The 26,180-nt window shown below is 40.7% G+C and overlaps 1 protein-coding gene across 1 annotated transcript in view; it reads left to right on the top strand.

Moving 5' to 3' along the window:
- The window catches only part of BASP1 (brain abundant membrane attached signal protein 1), a 54,516-nt gene extending 29,102 nt beyond the window's left edge, over positions 1 to 25,414 (top strand). The window contains exon 2 of the mRNA XM_068990687.1: positions 24,571 to 25,414. Within this exon, the coding sequence (XP_068846788.1) occupies positions 24,580 to 25,266 (687 nt within the window). The 5' untranslated portion in view covers positions 24,571 to 24,579 and the 3' untranslated portion in view covers positions 25,267 to 25,414. The remainder of the gene's footprint in view (positions 1 to 24,570) is intronic.
- Positions 25,415 to 26,180: the final 766 nt, after the last annotated feature.

Here is a 26,180-nt window from a genome sequence, read left to right as displayed (position 1 = left end):
AGCAACAAATCTGAGCTTGCATCTCTTTGAGTTGCAGTGTACAGGTCCTTCTTCGTGGTACTTCTCCAAGCCAGATTCAGGTACTAGTTCAGTGAGACCCTAGGAGTCCTGTTTAATCAGTGCCAAGGCAGTATTTCTCATCATACATTAAACACACACACACACACACACACTATTTAAAGTCACTTGCTAAACACAGCCTCTTTTTCTTTGTTTAATCATCAATTTGTTGATGGTGGTTTAGTTGCTAAGTCCTGTCTGACTATTGCGACTCTGTGGACTGTAGCCCACCTGGCTCCTCTGTCCATGGGATTCTCCAGGCAGGAATGGGTGAGTTGCCATTTTCTTGGGCTGGTCCAAAAGTTCATTTGGTTTTAAGTAAAAATAAAAGACATATTTTCAGTTTTCATCAAGAACTTGATTGAATAACGGATTGACTAACTGAATGAACTTTTGGGCCAACCCAATAGTTTCTATCATGTTTCATACCAGCACGTCTCTATCTTTGCTTGCTTTGCTCCTTCCTACTTAATTTTTTTTCAACCCACAACTTTTTTCTTGTCCACCCTTAAGCTTGTGTTTTTAGAGCTCCTTTCTCCTTTTTTCTTACTGCTAAGAGTCGCCCTTGCTTGTGCTGTTCAATCAGTCTTGACTAAGCTGCACCTCCTATTTCAGTTGATACATGGTCCTCCTGACTATAAAAAGTCACTTTGTTCTTTATAAAAACTTTGCACTTAACAGGAAGTGTGTTCTTTGGTGAACTTGTCTATTGTATGTGTGTGAGATTACCTGCATTGAGTTTATAGAAGTATGAAAAATCAACCTAATTTTCTGTTACTGGCTTGTCCAGAGTTTTTAAACTGGAGGGGCTGTGTTGATATCAAACCTAAGTCTTTCTGATCTCAGGCAGTCAGAATACAAAGTATGTGATAAGAGGTTTTTTTAAAAAAAATTATCTTGTTTCCCAATCTTAAAACATTCCCATATGACATTCTTCTTTACTGATAATATTGTTGCAGGCTCAAAAGAGCCTGGTTAATCTTTGTAGCATCTTTTAGGCTTGAATCACACTTTCATCTGATAGTAGGAACTGAGTCACTGGTGAAGTATGTTCATCCAAGACTCTAGCCTAGACAGGGGTCAGCAAACATCTTCTTAAAGGACCAGACAGTAAATATTTGAGACTTTGCCAACCCTACAGTTTCTGCCATAGCTACTCCACTCTGCTTTCGTGACATGAAGGCAGCTGTAATGTGTAAATGAATGGGATGGCTGTGTTCCAGTTAAGCTTTATTTTCAAAAACGAGCAGGTGGCCCAGTTTACTGACCCCTACTGTAGAAGAAAGCTAAGTTCTAGAATTTCTGCTTTTAATGCTGCGAGTAAAATCATCTGACAAAATTGTGAAAAAAAGGCAGTTGTTCTTTCTCACTTCTAGAACTCAAAATATTTAGCCAATTTTGTTTTTAAAATTAACTTATCTCTATAATGGTCTTTTATAAGTGTAATGACAATTTGGGGAGAGTAGTTGCAAAATATGAAATTGGATTTCCTTTCTTCTCTACTTTATTTTCTCCTGCCTAGTCTTGATGGAATTCTGAGCTATGAAGGTCCCTCCACATCTCTCAAATTAATCAATATCTTTCAAGTCAGTCCCTACATCATGGAAAGCCTTGATTACCTAACTGAGACATTGAGTTCTTTGATCATCATCCATATGTGTGTATCCCAACATCTGTGGTGTTACAGACTGGAATCTGAATGTGTGGCTACTTGCATTATTAGCAGTTTCATGCATTTTACTCACCAACGAAAAGACTACTATGACATTTAGGGGACTCACACAGAGTCGGACACGACTGAGCGACTTCCCTTTCACTTTTCACTTTCATGCATTGGAGAAGGAAATGGCAACCCACTCCAGTGTTCTTGCCTGGAGAATCAGAGGGACGGGGGAGCCTGGTGGGCTGTCTATGGGGTCACACAGAGTCGGACACGACTGAAGTGACTTAGCATAGCATAGCATATAGAATAGAAAACATCTGCACCTCAGTTACTTTATCTGTTTTTTTCTAAAGTTTGTAGTATGCATATATATATATCTTAGAAAAGCATTCTAAGTGGAATTTGCCTGTTGATAGTTTTCCAGTAGGTTCAAATTGCAAATCTTCTTTTGTATTATAGTAGAGAATTTGGGGAGATATGAGCTACACGGGGTTTTTAAGGGAATTATCTTTTTCTCATGAAAGAACAAATTCCCGGGACTTTGTATGCAAATAAGTGCTGATTATAACAGATGAGCCTAATGAATTTGTAAAAGAGTCATAAGCAGGTTCTTGAGTCTCTTTAGCAGTTCTCATTCATTTGTAATTGAAAAGGCAAATCTTTGCTAAAATAATTTTCATCCGTCGTGTGTGTTCATTTCAGAGTGCCCTTCCTCTCCCGGGCCAGGCTGGCTGTGTGCATCCTTAATACAGGATGCACCTTTGGGGAATGGCCCCCTCGTGGCTGTTGAGTCCTGCTTATCTGTTTGCCCTTTGGCTCTCCTCATGACTTACAGGAAATATACAATTCTTGTACAGAAGGTCTTTGAAATTTGAGTGCCTGGGGGAACTGAGAAGTCCTGGTGGACTTTGGGTGTCTATTATAATGAGTCTATTATAATCACCTGTGACACTTTTCATGAATTCCAAGTAAAAAGAGAGAGTTTTGCCAAAAAAGATGGTTTGGATTTTAACGTTGTCTGCCTCACAGCTGTGTTATAAATGGAATAAACCTGTGTGAATAAGTAAAGTGAGGTAAGTTGTTAGACGTGTTTAATTTGCAAAAGAGCTTCTGCATTTAATGAAGAATTCAATAAGCTTTGAATAACTATGTTCATTTCTCAGGCAAGAATTTGGGAACAATCGCAAAGCCCATGTTTGAGTCATCACAAAGTTGAATCCTGATTTAGCGTAAGGAATTTTTCCTCTACGCCATGCTTCATAATGACCCCTAAGACATGTTAGGCTTAAGTTAGTACGTGATCCAATATTGAAATGGAGGGAGTAAATCCAAGGCAGTGTCTATGTTGAATGTCCTTATTTCACTGGATGGCACCTTGGCTGGCCTATTTCAGTTGGCACCATAAGCAGTAACAAGGTTCAGACACTGACCTTGCCCTTTAATAGATGCTCCATCTTTCGTAGGTGGTCTTAGCTAATTTTAACTCACCTTGTGCTTCCTTTTAGCCTCCCAGTTGACTGAAGGTGTAGCTTTGATTTTGCTTCATGTTGCATGATAATTCTAACCAGCAACATTTATTTATTCACTTATTTGGACCCATTTTGGCAAACAAGTTAATAATTTGGGACATGTGAATTCTTCTGTACTAGAGTTTATTGTCGTCGTCATTTAGACACATGCTATTTTAGAGAGGAAATAGCTCAGCCCCTTTGTTTTACAGAAAAGCGTTACAGGTCTAGAGAGGTGGGGAGCAGGTGGACAGTGATAAAAGCAAGAGGACGCCATTCTAACAGAGATTCTCCTGCCCTTTGGTTCAACTTAATCTATTTTAGGACTCCTGGTAATGCCAGAGTAGAATAATATACCCACTTCATACTATAATAGGTTCACTAGGATTTTCCCGTTAATGTAGATTCATGAGTCATAGCCTAGTGTTACCTTCCACACTTTGATTCTGTACAGTAAGTGCCCTACGAGCAAACTTTCAAAGATGTGGACATGCATCTGGTTCCAGCAAGAAACCGGAACCTTTGCGATCAGTGTCAGACATGAGTGAAGCACAGCTTGTTCTCTGCCCCCTATTGCTGGTGATTCTTCAGCTCCACCATCTCCTACCTCTTCCTCTTCCAGTCGGTAACTTGTCTGTTCACTCAGTGCCAGCTGTTGTACTTTTCAAGGTTCTGTATTGTAAGATTAAAACAGTCCCTTTATTTTTTTATATTTCTTTTAATAAATTTACTTATTTTCAATGGAAGGATAATTGCTTTACAATGTTGTGTTGGTTTTTGCCACATGTCAACGTGAATCAGCCATAGGTACACATATGTTTTTTTATGTATTTAGGTATACATGTTTTTTTTGTGTATTATTTGTGTGAAGTCAAAGTGTTAGTTGCTCAGTCATGTCCAACTCTTTTGTGAGCCCATGGACTGTCACCTGCCAGGCTCTTCTGTCCATGGATTTCTCTAGGTATGAATGGTGCAGTGGGTGCCCTTTCTTTCTCCAACAATAATACTGTAAACTCACTGTGGTACAGTACTGTATAGCCGATTGTGTTAGTTGGGTACCTGGGCTAACTCTGTGGGACTTAAGAACAAATTGGACTTTAAAATGTGCTGTTGGAACGGACGAGTCCCTTGGACTGCAAGGAGATCCAACCAGTCCATCGTAAAGGAGATCAGTCCTGGGTGTTCATTGGAAGGACTGATGTTGAAGCTGAAACTCCAGTACTTTGGCCACCTCATGTGAAGAGCTGACTCATTGGAAAAGACCCTGATGCTGGGAAAGATTGAGGGCAGGAGGAGAAGGGGACGACAGAGGATGAGATTGTGGGATGGCATCGCCGACTCAATGGACATGGGTTTGGGTGGACTCTGGGAGTTGGTGATGGACAGGGAGGCCTGGCGTGCTGTGATTCTTGGGGTCGCAGGAAGTCGGACACGACTGAGTGACTGAACTGAACTGATTGTAACGGAACTTGTTGGGATGTAGGGATCTTAAGAGTAGTGTAGCATCTGTGGTACCTGTGCCAGACTAAGGCTCTTGTGTCTTTTGAAATCTCTTGCCCCACGCTAATGCCTAGTGTCAATCAGGAAGTGTGGTAATTGTTACCCAGTACCCTTGAAAGTGTTACCAGGCAGGAAGTTGTGGGAGTGCAAGCTTGGTGGTGGGGATGAGCCGTAGAAGCCTCAGGATCTCTAGTGAGGCTTACTTTTTCCTGCTTGTCTAAATCAGGTAAACTTTGTCACGTTAATGCATCTTCTCTATCACTGCCACCTTCTGTTTTCAGTGGACACTATGTTTGCCTTTGACTTTCTTATTAAGACAGCACACCTCTCATCAAATGTATCTGTCACAACGCCTGGGTTGCTTAAGACTCAGACCGTCACTGATGTATTCCATTTAGCAACGTCCTACAGATTAGAACACATTGTAGACTGAACTCCAGGTACCCGCATCTAGGAGACAAGGGTTGAGTGCACAGATGGGATCCTTGGTTTCCTGGTCAGAAGGAATTTGTGCCCGACTGAGTGAGTCCTGATGTATCTGTCATTGACGTCAGAGGTGTCCCTCGTCTTTCCTTTGTCTGGTATCAGCATGCCTTCCCACCCCGCTTTTTACTGCTTTTCTTGGTCCTTTCAGCTCCCACCTTGGTCTGCATCTCAGATACTGTGGAAAAAATTTGAAGGACACCCCAAAGAAAGCCTCATTGGCAAAGATTTTGGTCCCTACTTCTGTATTTTCTGCTCTAACTTTTGCAAAATAAATTGAGCTGAAATGTTTTTGTTGAAATAGTTTAAGCTATACCATTAGCATCCAGCCCACAAGATAGCATTACCTTTGACCTTTTTCAGAGAAAGAATTTTCCTCTGACCTGGACTTAACAGATGGGGCTGTCAGAGTTGACTCTGTTTCCCATTGGCCATCCAGCACAGCGCCTGGGCGTTAGTGGCATTCTTGAAATATACGCATTAGCAGATTTGAGTACTCAGCAACATCTCATTAAGTTTGTGCATTATTACAGCTTCTTTGGGTAAAGATGAAAGATTATAGACATAAGGGATATAGTTCTAGTTGTTTATATTACAAATGAAATAACCAAGCCCTGGGGAGTAACAACCAAGCCCTGGGGAGTAACGTGGCTTTTTTAACATAAGCAGCCAGCATTGGTTATGGTGAGACTCAAGCTCAGGCTTAACAGATACTCGTAAAGATTTAGGTTCACAAGGAGTGGTGTCAGTTCTTTTTTGAGGGAGAGCGATTCAGGTGAATTTTTGTGTGGCTTGAACGGCCCCAGAGGGACTCCATTGAGGCATGAAATGGGTGGCCTGTTATAAGTTCCCCATGTTGGGATGGTATTTAGCACTTGGTCAACAGACTGAGTCTTAGCATGATGGTGGTGTGGCTCAGAACTCATTGCCACATTTCCTAGGACCTGTCCAACTCCCAAGAAACATGCTTATGGATTCAGACAATTGGATTTTCTTAGCTTGCTTTTCTCAGTCTACAGGCAAAAATAGAGAAGTGACTGGCTTCTTGCCTAAATTTTTTTCCTGAGACCTAGAAAGGATATCTGGTAATTCCTTCCTTTACTTTGTATTTAAATGTATTATTTTATAGCTGTAGGTGAAGAATAAGATATTCCTAAGGAAAAGGTTTATTGATATTATCATTTTGTAACCAGTTTATTGAGATGTAATTCACATACTATACATCCACCTGTTTAAAGTGTATACTCAATAGTTTGTGTATTACATTTAAAACTACGTTAAATTATGGAACGGAGAAGGCAATGGCACCTCACTCCAGTACTCTTGCCTGGAAAATCCCATGGACGGAGGAGCCTGGTAGGCTGCAGACAATGGGGTTGCTAAGAGTCGGACATGACTGGGCGACTTCACTTTCACTTTTCACTTTCATGCATTGGAGAAGGAAATGGCAACCCACTCCAGTGTTCTTGCCTGGAGAATTTCAGGGATGGCGAAGCCTGGTGGGCTGCCATCTATGGGGTCGCACAGAGTCGGACACGACTGAAGTGACTTAGCAGTAGCAGCAGCAGTAAATTATGGAAAAATACATATAACATAAAATTTGTCAACTTAACCATTGCTAAGTGTTCAGTTAATTCAGTGGTATTAATTACATTCACAGTGCTATTCACCTATCACCACTTCTATTTCTGAAACTTTTTCATCGTCTCAAGTAGAAACTCTGTACTCATTAAGTAAAAATTCCCCTTTACCATCAGCATCCCCCAGCCCCTGGTAGCCTCTTATCTGTTTCTTGTCTCTATGAATTTAACTCCTTTGGGCACCTCATATAAGTGTAATCATACAGTGTTTGATTTGTCCTTTGATGTCTGGCTCATTTTGTAATGTCATCAAGGTTCATCTATGGGGTAGCATGTGCCCAAACTTCATTCCTTCTTATGGTGTGAACTCCAGACAGGTGAAGTGGGCAAAACAGGGGTACCCTGTATGGCCCTTCACCACAGCTGCTCAGTCTAAAGCAGTAAGAGAGGAAAATAGTCAGGAAAAGACTCTCCCTTCTCCCAAGGTTGCTTTAAAGCACATTTTAAGACCGTTTGTCCCTTCTGATTTTCCCTGTAGCATTTTCTCATGTATGCTGGGCACACTTGGGCCTTCAGTGTTCCGGTTTGGCATTCATCTTTTCCCAGTGTTACTTAACTCAGGTTTGGCTGCTCATGGCTCAAAAGCCAATACTAGAGCCTGTTGATTGGGAAGGAAAGATTGCTTTATTCAGGAGGCCGGTAACCTGGGGAGAAGGCGGACTCATGTCCAAGAACCAACATCTGTTCTCATCATTTTAAGATTTTGCCCATATAGTAACATTTATTGCTTTTAAAATCTACAGATTATAGAATGGATATTGCGGGCTTCAATATAGAATGTAAACATTAACGGAAGTGATTACTAGTTTGATTACAGTTGGATCCATTTTCATTTTTTTTGCCTGTTTTGAATATAGTAATTTGTATATACCTCTGTTTTCCTTAATCTTGAAATTCAAGATTACTCTGTATTATATATTGACACAGCTGAGAAATGGTTTTAGGTAAAAGAGTAAACAAAAAAATTACTGAATACCTACTGTGTGTCTTCAGTTGAACTATGTCCTTTACTGAAAATTCTCCATTAATAGCCTCCTCTCCCTCTTTTTTCTTTTATGGTTGAGGCGCGTTTGCTGAGGTTAATGTTCACGCCCAAGTTCACATAGCTGAACTTGGCCTGCTGACCCCATTGCCCATACAATTTCCCCCACAGAGCATTGGATCAGGTCTCAAAACTCATTGGCAAGCCATCAAAGTTCTGTTTGAAACTAAAAAAGGAAAACCTGTTTTCTGAAACGTGAACTCTCAATTACATAAAATGGATGCTTCTGAAAACACTATTGTCTCAACAGGGTGGACTGTAAACCTTGAACAACAGTGTAAACCTCATGTTATGTAAGAAGGGAGTTTATAGAGCCGAATATCCACTGAGCTGTGTTTCCGCTCCAGTAATGGGCAGAGTTGCTAGGGTAACAAGGGAAGGAGCCTTGCTCTTCTAAGTGGGCTGCTCGTGCGGTGTCCCACATGGCTAAAATGAGAGGGGCCCAGGGAGGAGAGTGGTGGGGAGGGGGTGGTAGAGCACTGGTGTGTGTGTGTGTTACTCGCTCAGTTGTGTCTGACTCTTTGCAACCCCATGACTGCCAGGCTCCTATGTCTATGGAGTTCTCCAAGCAAGCATACTGGAGTGGGTTGCCATGCCCTTTAGGGGATCTTCCCGACTTAGGGATCGAACCTGGGTCTCCCACATCGCAGGCAGATGCTTTACCATCTGAGCCACCAGGGAGGCTGGGGATGATTGAATACTGGGACGTTTGGGAGAAGGAGAATAAGCCCAGATAATTCTGGTAGCAAAGAGAACTCAAAGACAAAATGGCTCATTCACTGGGGCTGATACAACCCTGTTCTCTCCTCCCTTATTTCCAGGTTCGACCCAGCTAGATGTTCTGCCGTGATTGCTTTTAGCTTTGTAACCACCAGTAATCACACTGGTTTCATATTTCAGTTTTTACAGATGGCGAAAAATCCCTTAACTGTCTCAGAGTCTCTTCAAACTCCATATATCTGTATTTCTCAATAATGACTCTGACTCACTAGCTTTGGCTCCATCTGCTCAATGTGTTGAAAAACAGATTCTTGGGATCCACTCTGGACCCCCTAATTAACCTCTGTAACGAGACCCTGGTCCTACATTTTTAACAGGCTCCTCACTGGTGATTTCTACGTACACAGATTTCACTACTACTGTTTGACACATTATATTGAAATATCAACCAAAAAGAAAATTTGAGTGACTTTGCTTCAAATGACATCATGAATAAGCAACAAACTGGTATTGAATTCTAGTTGCTTTAATTAGAATTCTTTCCCATTGATTCATTACTTGAAAAGGTATCTATTGAGCTTTTGCCATATGCCTGGTCTGGGAATAAAAAACACTCTCTTTTTCAGTAGTTGCATGGTTAGGAAGAAATACCCCTCAGTTGTGTTTTTAAATCTCACAGCCCCCTGAGACTCAAACCTTCAATGTCTCTTCAGTGCTTCATTAAGTAGCCAAGATGCTCAGTTTTGAAGAAGGCAAAAGCATGGCAGGGAATATGAACATGGACAGCTTGGGATAGAATGTTTGATTGAGAAGTTTTGAGAAATAAACTTGATTTGTATGGAGAGGGCAGATGATAGATGATATTAAATGTTACACTCTTGTTTAAATTCTATTGCAGTAGCCTTTTGAAGACAGATATAGCACATACTATTTGCCTGTGGATTTAATGCATTGTATCTTAATTCAGAATATGTTTACTGAATCCTTATTTGTGCTAAGCACAACACCAAGAAAAAAGGCAGACTCTTTGTTTAAAAATCAAGGATGCGTATATATATATATATATATATATATATATATATATATATGGAATTTAGAAAGATGGTAACGATGACCCTATATGTGAGACAGCAAAAGAGACACAGATGTAAAGAACAGACTTTTGGACTCTGTGGGAGAAGGCGAGGGTGGGATGATTTGAGAGAATAGCATTGAATCATGTATATTATCATATGTGAAACATATTGCCAGTCCAGGTTCGATGCATGAGACCGGGTGCTCAGGGCTGGTGCACTGGGACAATCCTGAGGGATGGGATGGGGAGGGAGGTGGGAGGGGGGTTCAGGATGGGGACACATGTACACCCATGGCTGATTCATGTCAATGTATGGCAAAAACCACTACAATATTGTAAAGTAATTAGCCTCCAATTAAAATGAATAAATTAAAAATAAAATAAAAATCAAGGATGCATATAGAGAATTTTAGAATGATTTTCATCAAAAATGGTCAGGACTGGAAATACTGAATTTGCTGTTGGTGCCATGGGAGAAGAAAAAGACACATTAAAATGTCAGTATACGGTGACTTTAGGTGTTCACAAAGAGTGTAGGCCTCCCTTTGTGATTGGATGTAGAAATTACTGGAATGAAATTGCAGTTCTTCTCAGTGTAGGTGGCCGCCTCTCTGTCTCCTTGGCCACCAGCCTCTTTTTGTCGGATGAGCCACACTGAGCAAGGCTGGTACAGCTCCAGAGCCCAGGATGGTCTGTCTAATCCATCTTAGCTCCTGTAAGTTTTTTCCCTGTGCTTTAAAAACTCTTGTTTTGAGAGTTCAAAATTAGCTGTGGTGATAAGACATGCTAGTTTCCTGGGTCTTTGGAAGAGAGGAATGGTTCAGAAGTGATCTCAGTGGCTTGCATTTCCTGGGCTGATTGTTGTTCCTTTACCAGCTTTATTGACTAAAAGAGCAGGTGATTCATTTAAACTCATATGTTAGAATGCAGTTAAGCATGGCTTTTGAAAGGACCACCTCACCCGTTAAGTGCAAATAAATAACGATGTGTGTATACAGCAGACTCTAAAAGCATATTAGACAATTGATGAGAATGAATAATACATGTTCTCTGGTAGTGTTTGCTCTGTGTGGTAGGATATTTTAAAAGTGGGGTGATAAGAAACCCTCTGCATGAGGCCTGAATTTAGTTATTCCAAGACAAGCTTAACCATCATCTGCCATATTTATAACAACAGCGTCAATTCAGGGTTTTATGCTCAAAGCTTGTAGAATAAATTAGGAGATATACTTTGAAAAATTGATCTTTACAATATACACATAGTAATCTAAAAGAAAAATGCCTTGTCTATATTAGTGCAGTAGTTTCTGTGTATTCTCATTTTAATTATGTGATGGCTTCTAATGCTTTAGAGTTTCTCATCATGGATGATCCCTGGAACTTGGCCATGTCCCATTTAACGGAATGGACGTTTCAGTTTTAATTTAGCCTTATTTCTACTGCTAAGTGAAGGCCCAGTTTATATAACTCAATTTATATGGTTGTATAAACTCATCTTCTGAGCCTATAACTTGAAAACTGAATCTTTGTTCTGATATCATTATATTTACATTGAATAAATCTGAAGTTAGACTACAGGTTGATGTTGAAATGGGGTCCAGTCTATTTTACTGCTAAAACTTCCTACACAATACAACACAATGTAAAAGGGTTAAGAAATGATGGTATAGATAAATAACCAAAAATAGAGGCTTATCTAAGACTAGATTGCATAATAAGGAAATAATAGGGTAGTAATTAGGTTCTTAAGAATTAACGTTCCTTGTCTACACTGTTATATTTAAAATCGATAACCAACAAGGTTCTACTGTACAGCACAAGGAACTCTACTCAATACCCTGTAATAACCTTAATGGGAAAATAATTTGAAAAAGAATCCGTTCAGTTGCACAGTCGTGTTCGACTCTTTGCGACCCCAGCACACCAGGCTTCCCTGTCCATCACCAACTCCTGGAGCTTACTCAGACTCATGTCCATCAAGTTGATGATGCCACTCAACCATCTCATCCTCTCGTCGCTTCTCCTCCTGCCTTCAAAGAATAGATGCGTGTATATGCAAAACTGAATCGCTCTGCTTTATACCAGACTAACACAACACTGTTGATCGACTGTACTCCAACATAAACATTAGAAATAAATAAATAAATTTTGGCTTTAGCAAAAAAGAAATTAATTTCATTTTTATATTTACATAAAATATGGGTCTAGATATCAACTATGCATTTGTTGTCTAAGAAACTCTTAAACTCCTTTGTAATGCACTAAACCTATTTGCTCTCCTTTTGCACCTCAGATTTTTCACAATAAGGCCTCTCGTGGTTTAGTGGTCACTGTATTCATTCTTTAGCATTTTTAAACATTTTAGTTGATGAAATATCAGTCCTTTTCCTCCCAGTACTTGAGAAATCTCTTAACTGTTACATGAAAGAACTGAGAAGATAAAGTACCTTAGGTCAATGGCTATTTCCAAGACACGTGGTCTCATGTTGACTCTAGAGAGACCTTATTGAGTCTTTGGTCTGGAATAATTCGGATTTGACTACATGCACTGAAAAGAGAACTATGCCGATGGCCAGTCTGGGAAAACCACTGGATTTGAAATTCACTTAACCCCCTCCCTCCTCCATCTGTATAGCAAGGGTTCCTGCTTACCAAGCTTAATCTTGACTGGCAGTCTTTAAGAACTGTGCCCTATCCATTATTTCTCCTTTATCTTTCCACTTTAGTTTCTCTCTTTATTCTTTGTCTCGTCCCATCTTCCCATATGTATTTTCAGTTCTTCCAAATCCTTATAAGCAAATAAAATCCAATATTGACAAAATTGTAAATTGTTGCCCTGAGATTGCTTTCACTTCACCAAAACCCTTCAGTGTGGGCTTTTGTAGATATCTTTTCTGGCTCATGTCCTTTTTGAGCTTTTTCCAAAGAGGTGAATGTCTTCACTCCTACCTGAGTCACTCCAGGGTCAGTAGTAAACAACTCATCACAAGATCAAATTGCACAATTTCTGTTCTTGGTTTGTTTTTTTAAAAACTCATTTTGTAGCAGAATCTAACTCCTCCAAGCTGCTTCCTAAAATTCTTTCTTGACTTCTGACACCTTTCCCCACCCCCACCCCCCTTTTCTGGAAAAATCTGGTTTTCTGCTTTCTGCCACGTAGGTATAAACATTCTGTTAGGCAACCTTGATAGATTATGTCTCATCACCCCTCCCTCCAGGTAGATGAGTCCTCACCTAGCTCCAAAGTGTAAATAAGTTTTTCATACACTCTTGGCTGGATTCTTCAGTCAAGAATTTGTTGTTGTTGTTGTTTGTTGTTTAGTCACTAAGTTGTGTCTGACTGTTTGCAATCCTATGGACTGCAGAACGCCAGGCTCCCTGTCCTGCACTGTGTCCCAGAGTTCACTCAGATTCATGTCCATTGAGTTGATGTTGCCATCCAACCATCTCATCCTCTGTCATCCCCTTCTCCTCCTGCCCTCAATCTTTCCCAGCATCAGGGTCTTTTCCAATGGGTTGGCTCTTTGCATCAGATGGCCAAAGTATTGGAGCTTCAGCTTCAGCATCAGTCCTTCCAGTGAATATTCAGGGTTGATTTCCTTTAGGATTGACTGGTTTGATCTTGCAGTCCAAAGGACTCTCAAGAGTCTTCTCCAACACCACAATTTGAAAGGATCCTGTTTGTTTGCTCTAACATAAATGCTTTCCAATTCCCCATTTTCATTGAAAGGTAGCTTTCAAGGCAGTTTATCATAGTGTTTAAGAGACCTCACTCCAGAGACAGAGTGTGTGGCTTCACACCAGTTTCCAGAGTGCCAGTTGTGTCATGTTGGGTAGGTTACTTGGCTGCTGCTGCTGCTAAGTTGCTTCACTTGTGTCCGACTCTGTGAGACCCCATAGACGGCAGCCCACCAGGCTCCCCCGTCCCTGGGATGCTCCAGGCAAGAACACTGGAGTGGGTTGCCATTTCCTTCTCCAATGCATGAAAGTGAAAAGTGAAAGTGAAGTCGCTCCGTCGTATCCGACTCTTCGAGACCCCATGGACTGTATCCTACCCGGTTCCTCCAGCCATGGGATTTTCCAGGCAAGAGTACTGGAGTGGGGCGCCATCGCCTACTCTGGTTATTTGGCTTAGTTTCCTTGTGATAAAGTTGAAGTGGTGATAATTTCTTATAGGATTGATGAGATTATGGCCTAATGGGTTAATATATGTAAAGATTAAATAGTAAGACAGTCCCAGACAAAGTTCTAGTGTATAAATACTTTGGTTATTTCTGCTGTTTCCAACTCCACCTGTCTGTCTCCCAACTTCAACTAAAGGTCATCTCTTCTGGGAAAACTAATTTTTTGCTGTCTCATTTTAATTGTTTCTGTATGTCTAACCCTCATGGCTGGATGGCATCACCGACTCGATGGACATGAGTTTGGGTGAACTCTGGCAGTTGGTGATGGACAGAGAGGCCTGGCGTGCTGTGATTCATGGGGTCGCAAAGAGTCGGACACGACTGAGCGACTGAACTAAACTGAACCCTCATGCTAGACTAGAGTAGACTTTTTGCTCTTATGTGTTCTCTGCTGTGTCTTACTTAACTTGAAAAAATTTTTCTTTTCCTACTAAAGAACAAGTCTATTTTTAAATCTGGAATAATTTCTGAAGATTTTAAGTTCTTAAGTCAACTCCGCATGTTGGATTTTTGTTTTTATCCAAGCATGTGGGATCTTAGTTCTCTGACCAGGGATTGAACCCACACCCCCTTCATTGGAAGCACGGAGACTTAACCACTGGACTACCAGGGAAGCCCCTGCATGTTGAATTTTTGATGAGAGATCTTTAAAGATACTAGAGGATGCTCTATAGGGCCTGGACTTCATAAAGGAGAATGGAAATGTCATTGGTGATTAATTTCCCTTTCTATAAGAGAGCTTTCTGACTGTAGTTATAACTCATCTTAACCAGCTCTCTAGGAAAATTGGGTGAGTGTTTGTGTATCTGTGTGCCTTCCACAGATTTGCACATTTTACAGTACATTTTTACAATGTTGAACACTTATTGTGACAGGGAAATAAATAACTTTGAAAATGTTTCTCTAAACTTTTACTCGTATTTAATAGGTTTGCCTTAGAAATTTAGACATGGGTTGACAATTCTTACTGTAGTACCCTCTCCCTGGAGGACATTCCCATCCCTAAATGTTGGTGATGTTACCGAATGGAAGCTTTCATTGAATCAGATACCGACAACAATTCCAACAATGGACATTATCACCAGGTATTGATAACACCTAAGAGCAAATCATTATGACATAGTGCACCCTGGTAGGAATACTGAAAATACACATGGACAATATTATCTTTATTTCATTTTCCTCTTTAGAATAAAACTTTTGGCATTTGAAAGGTCATTTATTAAAAACAGAAATTTCTGGACATAAACAATCATGTTTTAGATTCCCCCCCCCACTCTTATTGTAAATGTATTTTGAATTTGTTGTGTTTCTCCATGCTTTTAAAATTCTTTCCTTAAGGTAAAAAAAGAAAAAAACCAAAGTTGTTGATCAAACCTACCTGAAGCAAATGCACGTAGGTTTGATCAAAAGTTGGATTTTTTCAGCCAGAATGATTATAAAACCAGCATGTCTGGTGATATTTGTCTGCAGATGCATTTTATGAGTCAGTTCTAACTTTGTATGTTACCTTAAAAAAACAATAATTGGATTGTCTTGTATTTAAACTTGCTGAGTTTTTATAGCCCTGAATTTGCAGAGTGACACAGTTTAATTTGCTATGACCACATGTTTAACTTCGTCAAGAAATCTTGATTGGTTCTCATGATGTGATCAAGACGAATGGTCTTTTTTTGATTCTGTTTCCATCTTATAATCAGCAGAAAATATATCTGCCTCACAGATGGAAACAGAATCAAAAGGAGACACTATTCTTCGTCTTGATCACACGATGAAGCAGCAATCAAACCAGAAATGACACTTCAGTCTCTGACACATACTGTTGCATATTCATGTTAGGTTTTGCCATAGACTTGGCGTCATCTTTTTCACTGTAATCTGTTTGACATTATCCCTAAGAACTTTATAGTCTCCTGGTTCTAGATGAAGTGATTAATTAATCCAAATTCGTATTTTCAAAGTAGAAACTTGGCAGTGGATGGGACCTTTGTATGATTCAAGCTGTCCTATATAGAAAAATGCCTATATAATAGTGCAGAGAGCAATATAAATAGGAATCGCATTGAAGTCATAATATTGTAACCTTCAGGCCATATGGAGAAATACTCTGTTAATCATTTTCTTGTTTTGTTTTATATACCAGTTAATGTATGCCAGTGATTTTCATTGTCACAGAATGACATCATTGTTCACTGACAAAGTAACAAAAATACAGAATTATGCTAAGGAGAAATGGAACTGGAAAATGTCATGAAGTATGTAGTCATTGTAGGAAGAATCTAGGAAACACATAATCCCTGTGGTTTCCAGGTGGTTAATGCCTAGAAACTGTGACATTATGCAAGGTTGCATTTTCTGAAGAGAGTCAGTGCTATACTTGGGACTTGCATTTTTCATCTGAAGATATGGGAAGCCAACTAATGAATGTAACCAACAAAATGCTACCTAAATGATGGTGATCATCTGCATACCAGAACATCTACAATTCAGTACATGGGCCGAGATAAACATTTTATATTTAATCACCAATAGTTTTCCTTTCAGAATGCAGAATGGTTCCTGAGAGTTCTTTGCTTCTAGAATGCCCAGTGGCATGGTATTCCTTAGACCTGCCTCTAAGAACTGAAATTTTAAAGTTGGTGATGACAACATTATTATTTCTCCAACTTAAAACTCCTTTGAATTTAATATTTACCCCATTCTCTCTCACTGAACACAACCAGATTACTTAGTGCTTTATTTCAGACTAAAGAAAGGAAAGAGTAAATAGGAGTCCCAAAAACATTTTATTTTTTTTTGGAAAATCATAACACTTTCACAATGGCTAAAATATTGATTAAGTCCTATCCTGGTAGGTAGGGTTTTGAGTTCCTGTGTCTTAAAACACAGACAGTTGTCATGATGGAAAGCAAAGGAATATATGAGCAGAGTGGCTGAGCCATGTGTTTTCACGTGGTAGCCAGGTTATTTGAGAACCTTAGTCAGTGGAAGGGGTGGAACCGCTTTCTATAGAGACTACTCAGCACCAGGTTGGCTCAGTGACTCCACTCCCATAGTCTACCAGTGGGCTCCTTTTCTTAGCTGGGAACAGGGAAACTATCCCAGTGGGCTTCCAGTTGCTACTACCATCGCTTTGCCTTTGGTGCAGGATGGAGTCAAGATTTAAATCCTTCACTGCTAGATCTTTTATCTTGCCTCTGAAGCTGTCCTCCTCAAGAAGCTTGTAGGATTGAACATTTGGCTTCAGTTTCTATAAGTTAAAGTGCAGAGAACGACTGGATCCAGAGGAAGAGCAGATATTCATACGCAGTAAAGGGAGGTAAAGAGGAGGATTTGCAATCCCCTGGAGAAGAGGCCAAGAACCCGCTTTCCAGTGCAGAAGACAAAAGAGATTCGGGTTCCCCATGGCTTGGGAAGATCCCCTGGGGAAGGGAATGACACCCCACTCCAGTATTCTTGCCTGGAGAATCCCGTGGACAGAGGAGCCTGGCAGGCTACAGTCCATGGAGTTGAACAGAGTCGGACAGACACGACTGAAGCAACTTAGCACGCAGTGAATCTTTGCTCTTACTGTATTAAAGTCACCATGACCTCATGCTAATATTCCCAAAGCAAAGATGTTGGTATTAAAAATCTGTAACTGACTGGAACTCTTTCCCAACTTATGATAAACTCCAAACAAAATCTTCTCAAATGTTGCATTCTAAGTAGCTCTGTAACAATGCAGCTGTGTCCTAGTTTTGTGTGGTATAGCTTTCCATTACAATAGATGTAGAAACGAATTACCCCTTGATTTTGGAAACAAGCAACTCATGAGAGATTTCTTAGGTAAAACTATTTTCTAGTCAGATTCTAAACATGCAAGGGGATCCATGAAAAGATACAGGCCTTTATAAGCAAATGAAAAAAAAAATTTTTTTTTCTTAGAAGAAATATTCCATTTTCTAGGCTCAATTCAGTTCAAAGCAAAACAAAGCAAAAATGGTTGCTTCCAAAGGAAATGATAATACTGTGAGTAAGTGCTAGGTGGCTTGTTTTTGACATGAGTTGTAAAGAAAATATTTATAATTTTTCCAAAATGACACTTTGTCCTCTGCTTCTCTACTTTTATTTTCCCAAAACGAAAGCGGTTTTAATTTGGTAGGCTATGCTGATGTGCATGCTCAGTTGTTTTAATCGTGTCTGACTCTTTGTGACTCTATGCACTGCAGCCCACCAGTCTTCTCTGTCCATGGGATTCTCCAGGCAAGAATACTAGAGTGGGTTGCCATGCCTTACTCCAAGGGATCTTTCTGAGCTGCGTTTCCTGCATTGCAGGCACGTTTTTTAAAAACATATTGGGAAAGTCCTATCATATTAGATCATATTAGAATTTGTAAGAATTGTGGTTCATCTAATACAGATGTAATTTTGCCTAGCATGTCCTGGGATTGTGTGTACAAAATAAACACAAACTTAGATGATTTGAATGGCTAAGGACCATCTTCCGTGTTCTCTGACGGCCTTCCTGGAGCAAAAGGATCAAAGAATTTGAAGAGCTTTGTGGAAGTGACTATCTTTGTCTGTTAGAGTATCATTATTACCATATAATATTTCAAGTTATTTCTTCGCCTGAATGCCTCAAAGAAAATTCTTTTAAGCTTTGCAATAGTGGTGATATGTAGAATTACATTTTTTTCTCTTCATAGATATGTATTAGTATTCAACTTGGTAGTTGACCATTATCTTGTAAACAGGAATTCCGTTTACAAGAAGATAAATACTTGTTAGCTCAAAGACTCAACAAAATCCTCCAAATATTTGTTTTGGAGAAACAATTAAAATCTAATTTTGAGGCCATTTATTATTTACTTCATGGATTTATTTCTGAGGCCAAAAAATGCCTTACCTTACTTAAGGCATCCATCACATGGATGTGATCTGAGTCCTGATGTGAGGTGTAGGCAAAGAACTAGGCTCCGGGGCTTCATACCCGCCACTGATCTTCCCTCTGATTCTCACGGCTTCTCTCCTGTTTCCCCACCTTCCCTTCCAGGTTGCTTTGATCACATAGCAGTGCTAGAATGTCACTTTCTCTCTTCAGCAAAGAGCAGAATTTTCATTCTTCTGGAGTATTTGTGTATATAGCCAAGGGGGATTAATTAACTAGATAGAGGCTCACTTTTATAAGAATGGAGGAGCAGATAAGTCACACGGCAGCTGTGAGCTATTTTGAATACTGTAGTACCTGAAAAATATGAAATGATTTGAGACTTTATAAAAGAAAAGTTTCATCTGTGGGAAAAAAAAGATAGGTGGTGGCATTTGACTGTTACCTTCCCTCATAAACATTCTATGTTTAGCTTATTACCTGAGATAAAGTGTAGATCAGGTTTTTGTTTTTGTTTTTGTCTTTCACATATGTATATAATATGAGTAAAACAAATAGCTTTAATTGAAGAATTTGGATTCTCTGTTCATCCTGAGAACTGAGAGGGAGTTTTTTTTTCTTGTTTCCATGGACCAGGTGACAGAGAATTAGTGGGGAGAAAAAATGATGTTTCTTCTATGATCACTCTGAGTATGCGCTCAGATTGGGAGGAAGTAGATTTGATGACTGATCCATAATTTTTACTTCTGTCTGGGAAATTCTTTCTTGGTATAGTAGACTGTTTATATTTTTAAAAGATTTCTAACCTCAAGAATCTTAAGTACATTAAAGAATCAAATCAAAGGAGTGGACTAATATTAATATTAGCAGTATGGGGATAATAGGTGACCATAGGGGCTTCCCAGGTGGGGCCAGTGCAGGGGACACTGGAGATACAGGTTCCACCCCTGGGTCAGGATGATCCCCTGGAGGAGGGTATGTCTGTCAATCCACTGCAGTGTTCTTGCCTGGAGAATCCCATGGCCAGTGGAGCCTGGCAGGCTATAGTCCACAGAGTCACACAGTTGGATACGAGTAAAGCAACTTAGCATTCATGCGCACATGGCGACAACAGATAACCACACAAACTTCTTTTCCACGCATATGCAGTCAGCAGGAGCATCCTTGAAACACAGATACCAAAGATCTTGATGCCATTTAAAAATATTTTAACCACAGTGCTTCTAATTCCTGATTCTAGAGTGTGTTTGTGGAACCTGTGGCCTGCTATTCTCTTACAGTTTACAAGCACATAATTATCTAAGAATTGCAAAATTAAATGATGGGGGAAAGAACCAGCCCTTCTTGCAGGCTCATAAAATGGCATGTGCAACGTCTCCATGAAGTAAGTCCTGTCCAGCATTTTCAGGGTTAAAAACAGTGACGTTTCTGTCTCTTGCTGTTGGTTGTCAGTTGTTTTCTAGGCCAGTTTGAAGCCATCGGTCTATAATTTTGGCCCTTGTAACATACAATTTTTTTGTCATTTCAAAGGACAACTCCTGAGTTTGCTTTCCTCTGAGATGTTGTAACTCATACATCAACTTTAGCGTTTGGTTGTCATATCAACATGGAGAGCTTAGTTCAGTGCACAGGTCTGAGTTTTCCTGCTGTGTCACTCAGTGGCTGGGAAATGTCCCAATGTGGAGAAATGCAAAGGTCGCCTAGCCCTTTCTTTGTAGCTTGAAACTGAAAGTTGCTCAGTTGTGTCTGACTCTTTGTGACCCCATGGGCTATACAGGCCATGGAATTCTCCAGGCCAGAATACTGGAGTGGGTAGCCTTTCTCTTTTCCAGGGGATCTTCCCAACCCAGGGATCAAACCCAGGTCTTCCACACTGCAGGTGGATTCTGTACCAGCTGAGCCACAAGGGAAGCCCAGGAATACTGTGTTAGCCTATCCCTTCTCCAGCAGATCCTCCCGAACCAGGGTCTCCTGCATTGCAGGCGGATTCTTTCCCAACTGAGCTATCAGGGAAAGATTTGGGTTTAAGTACCTTCCAGGATGGATTACTAGTTGATGTGCTTGTGTGTGTGTTTAACTGTTGTTGTTGTTGTTGTTGTTTTAATTTAGAAGTTCAAACTTCTGAATTTCTACACCAACCGATTTCTTTCAAAATTATAAGGGATAGAGATAAGAGAAAAAATATATGCCCACCACCCCTTATTTCTTTAGGATTTTGATACAAAGCTCCATTAGCAAATGGGATGATAAAATGTCCTAATCATGTCAACATCTTGAGTTGCCCTAGATCTGCACCAACCTTGTGACTCAGGATGGATACCCTTCCTGAGATGAGAACTTTGCCCACTTGCTAATTTCTCAGTGGAGTTCTCTGTGACAACCTAGACAGTGCCACCCTGCCTCACCTAATTTTGTAAGACTTGGCCTTTTTCTTTTATGACACTGCTCCATGAACTCAGCTAGTTAGAATTTGGATAGGGATAACAGGAAGATACTAATGGTATACTTATGATCTCATGGTGCTGTTGAGAAGATTAAATAAAATACTTCAGTAATATATTTGGGATTAGGGTTGCTCCTGGACCCCTGGAAACAGTTAATAGACTTGAAATTAGAATTCTAATTTATCCCTGGTTGTTGGCAAGGTTTTCACCCATATTTTCTTGAGAAATAATCAGACTGTTCTGCTTTTCCAGTGTTCTAGAGAATTCTATAAGACTTCCTCTGATACCTCACTATAACTAACGCAGGAAAATTTGCAAAAAGTGATAGTGTTTATTAACTTTCAAAGACCAGTAGGAATGGAAACATACTTTCTTACTTAGAATTTGATTATGTACATTTGTTCATTTCCTGCCCAGAAACAAAGAATAGAGACTGGCCCTAATTGTGTTTCAGAACACCAATTTTAGTAAAGTAGATTTTAGGTTTGTAAACTAACATGACTAAGTCTCTAGGGATAGCTGTATACAATTTCATGCTGAGTATTTCATAGAGGACACTTGGTTTTGGTCATACGCCCGCCACATTTATACTTCATGGGTTTCTATTATGGAATTGAGAAAAGATCCTACCAGGCAGACCTGCCAGGTTTTCTGTTTCTTAGCTGGAGAAGGCAATGGCACCCCACTCCAGTACTCTTGCCTGGAGAATCCCATGGACAGTGGAGTCTGGTGGGCTGCAGTCCAAGGGGTCACTAAGAATCAGACACGACTGAGCGTCTTTGCTTTCTCTTTTCACTTTCATGCAATGGAGAAGGAAATGGCAACCCACTCCGGTGTTCTTAATTGGAGAATCCCAGGGACGGGGGAGCCTGGTGAGCTGCCATCTATGGGGTTGCACAGAGTTGGACACAACTGAAATGACTTAGCAGCAGCGGCAGCTCTAACCTAATGTACCAAAATATCTTGAAATACCAGAGTTGACATTTTGACATGCACCATTCATACACACTGGGTAATTTAGAATTCAGTGAAAGAGTTTAAACTATAATTTAAAATGCTGCTCCAGTTTATTTCTTCATATTTTCATTTATTGTTTTGTGATTGCTTACAGGATAAAGGTGCATTTAAAGTATTTTTACCATATATGCTTGCTCTCACTTCTGAGGGAAAAATAACCCAAAATTAAATCAAATATAGCCTGTCGGATGTCTGAAGTAGGTTATGACCAAAGTCACTCCCTTTTGAAAAAGAAATGTGTATAAGAGATTCTTACTTTGATAACATAATAAAGGTCTTCTTTGAGAACAGGAACGGTATTTTCGTCATCTTTTGGTTTATTGCTTTTTTTTTTTCCTCCCCAACTATTAAAGTCGTTCCAGACAGGAAATTCATGTACATCATGGTGAGACAAATTTTGACTGAAGAATAGCACTTTTGTATCTAACACCCGGCTCTTAAATAAGATAAATGTAGGTTATCACTGTCCTGAATCATGAGTCCAAGGAATGGAATGAATAAGCAGAAAATTTTCTATTCTAAATGGAAAATACTTAAAAAAACCACATCACAGAGTACAATATAATTCTGCCAGAGGTCAGTTCCGACCTGAAACAGAACCAGAGGCGTCACCTGTATGTGGGGACGCAAAGCACAGGGTACGTTCTCCTCTCTCTCTTTTTCTCCTGAACTTATTTGTGGGGAAGAAAGATAATATTGCCATGTGATTTTTGCCACACTTCATCAAGGAAAAGCAACCAATTTGCCTCCAAAGAGCAACATTTCAGTGGATTCCCACTGATATATGATGCCATGAAAATACATTTGAACTAAATTTATACCTGATTATTGATTTGGATGAATGCTTTAGTACCAGAGGAGAAAGATTCAGGATCAAGTACACTCAGGTTCTTATACCAGAGTCAGTGTCAGCCTCCTGGAAGTTGGTGGCTTACCTTTGAGTGAAAAGGCCGTTAATGACCATTAAAGTTGAGTATCTAGTTTGAATTCTCATCAGGAAATTGATCATGAAGGACATTGTTATATTACTATGGAACTATTTCTTTTAAGCCAAAAATACCTTGAAAAGCAATGAATACAAGTCTGACACAATTAACAAACCAAATGTAACTGGTGACACTCTTTTCTGAGCAATCATTTTCCTTTAATGGGTCCTTCTTAATGAGATAGACCAAATCCTCCTTACCTTTGGTCTTTGAAGATGTGAGTGCATATACGAATAGTGGACTTTGAAGCTTGAGATTATTTTCTCGAAATTTGAGATCTGTGTGGTTTTTTCCAGCTGTGTCATTTCTCTGGAATGTGGTTTAAAATTATGACACCTTTCACTAGCTCTCCCATAAATCTAAAACGGCTGTCACTGCCAATTTGTTCAATCCTTGGTGTTTGAGCTGGACTTGAGGAAGCAGATATACAAATAGTGGCTCCGTTTCTCTTTGCAGTTAACAGTCTTAGTCTTTTTAATCACTGTTCTTTGATTTTAGCTGGGTATGTCCTTGGCTTACTACTGATCAGATACTTTAAATGATTCATTGTTTTTAACTGTGATGAAATGCTTGTAGCATATGATTTACCGCGTTTACCATTCTAAGGTGCACGGTTCAGTAGTGTTCTGAACGCTTCTCTTTGTAAATAGAAGCCTCTTTCAGTTTTTATACTTCACAGGCATCTTAGCGCTGCTGTAGCTAATTACCATAGATTGAGTGGCTTGTGGGAGAAGGCAGTGGCAACCCACTCCAGTACTCTTGCCTGGAAAATCCCATGGACGGAGGAGCCTGGTAGGCTGCAGCCCATGGGGTCACTAAGAGTCACATTGACTGAGCAACTTCACTTTCACTTCTCACTTTCATGCATTGGAGAAGGAAATGGCAACCCACTCCAGTGCTTTTGCCTGGAGAATCCCAGGGACGGGGGAGCCTGGCGGGCTGCCGTGTATGGGGTTGCACAGAGTCGGACACGACTGAAGTGGCTTAGCAGCAGCAGCAGAGTGGCTTGTAAACAATAACAATTGATTTCTCACAGTTCTGCTAGGGTGGGAAGTCCTAGATCAAGATGTGGGCAGATTTGGTATCTGGTGAGGACCTGCTTTGAGATTATAGGGGGCTGGTTCCTGGCTTCGAGGGCACATGGGGAAGGGGGCCAGAGAGGTCTGTGCCGGGGTTGCTTCTATGAGGGTGCTAATATCCATGAGGGCCCCACCAGCATGTCCTAATCACCTCCAGAAGGCCACCCATCCCACCCTGCCTCCTACTACTGTCACCCAGGGGTTTAGAATGTCAACCCATGAATTTGGGGGGACGCAGACCTTCTGTCTAGAGCCTCAAGTAACTCTTTCTCGCTTTGTTTTATGTTGTGTTGTTACAGAACTCCAAGATGGGAGGCAAACTGAGCAAGAAGAAGAAGGGGTACAATGTGAATGATGAGAAGGCCAAGGACAAAGACAAGAAGGCCGAAGGAGCCGGGACAGAAGAGGAGGGAACCCCAAAGGAGAATGAGACCCAGGCAGCTGCCGAGACCACAGAGGTGAAGGAGGGCAAAGAGGAGAAGCAGGAGAAGGAGGCCCAGGACGCCGCCAACAAGCCCGAAGACAAGGAAGGTGAGAAAGACGCCGAAGCAGCCAAGGAAGACGCCCCGAAGGCAGAGCCTGAGCCGACGGAGGGGGCTGAGGGCAAGCCGGAGCCCCCCAAAGATGCTGAGCAGGAGCCGGCGACCGCCTCAGGCCCCTCCGCTGGCGGCGATGCCCCCAAAGCTTCGGAGGCCGAGGCAGCGGAGCCCGCAGCCCCCACCAAGGATGACAAGAGCAAGGAGGGAGGGGACCCCACAAAGACTGAGGCTCCCGCCGCTCCTGCCGCGCAGGAGACGAAAAGTGACGGGGCCCCAGCTTCAGACTCAAAACCCAGCAGCACTGAGGCTGCCCCATCCTCCAAGGAGACGCCGGCAGCCACGGAAGCGCCGAGTTCCACGCCCAAGGCTCAGGCCCCCGCAGCCCCCGCAGACGAGGTCAAACCTGCCGAGACCCCGGCAGCTAATTCCGATCAAACCGTAGCAGTGAAAGAGTAACAAAGGACAGCCTATGAAAAAAAAAAAAAAAAAGAATACAGCTTAACGACGACCTGTCTCTCTTGTCTCTCTATCTTTCTCTCTTGTCTCTCTCTCTCCTATACTAACTTGTTTCAAATCGGAAGTAATCATATGTATTGCCCAAGAATAAGGATGTGGTCCCATCAAAGGGAGGGAGGGGGTGGGGAGAATCCAAATAGTATTTTTGTGGGGAAATATCTAATATACCTTCAGTCAACTCTACCGATCAGCCCTGGATTTTCAAGATCAATGTCTGAAAGTGCAGTACATCTTTTGTACCTGAACTGCGGTCACATGCGATCCTGCCACTAAGATCTGAACATCTTGTCTTTCTGCAAGGGGCAGGGGGTGGGGAGTGATGCGTTTGATTCTGCCCGCAGGGCTGTGCCAAGGCAATCAGATGTTTATGAAAGCAGTATTTTCTGTGTTTTCTTTTTCATTTACAGCCTTTCTTATTTTGATATTTTTTTAATGTTGTGGATGAATGCCAACTTTCAGACAGCCCACCGTAGCCTGTCCACATGTATCTTGATGCCAATACTCCATTTTTCCTCCCCTGGTCTTTTTGGGAATAACAAACATTCTCTCATCCTACTTAGCCTCCCTAGATTTCTCATGACGAGTTAATGCATGTCCGTGGTTGGGTGCACCTGTAGTTCTGTTTATTGGTCAGTGGAAATGAAAAAAAAAATAAAAAAAGTCTGCGTTCATTGCAGTTCCAGTTTTCTCTTCCATTCTGTGTCACAGACACCAACACGCCACTCATTGGAAAATGGAAAAACATAAAAATTAAAAAAAAACAAAAAACAAAAAAAAATGTACAATGGATGCATTGAAATTATATGTAATTGTATAAATGGTGCAACAGTAATAAAGTTAAACAATTAAAATGA

This window comes from Capricornis sumatraensis, chromosome 18, assembly GCF_032405125.1.
Source record: "Capricornis sumatraensis isolate serow.1 chromosome 18, serow.2, whole genome shotgun sequence".
In the NCBI taxonomy this organism is placed as follows: domain Eukaryota; kingdom Metazoa; phylum Chordata; class Mammalia; order Artiodactyla; family Bovidae; genus Capricornis; species Capricornis sumatraensis.
The sequence above is the reverse complement of the archived record's forward strand: the minus strand, read 5'-3'. Positions and strand labels throughout refer to the sequence as shown.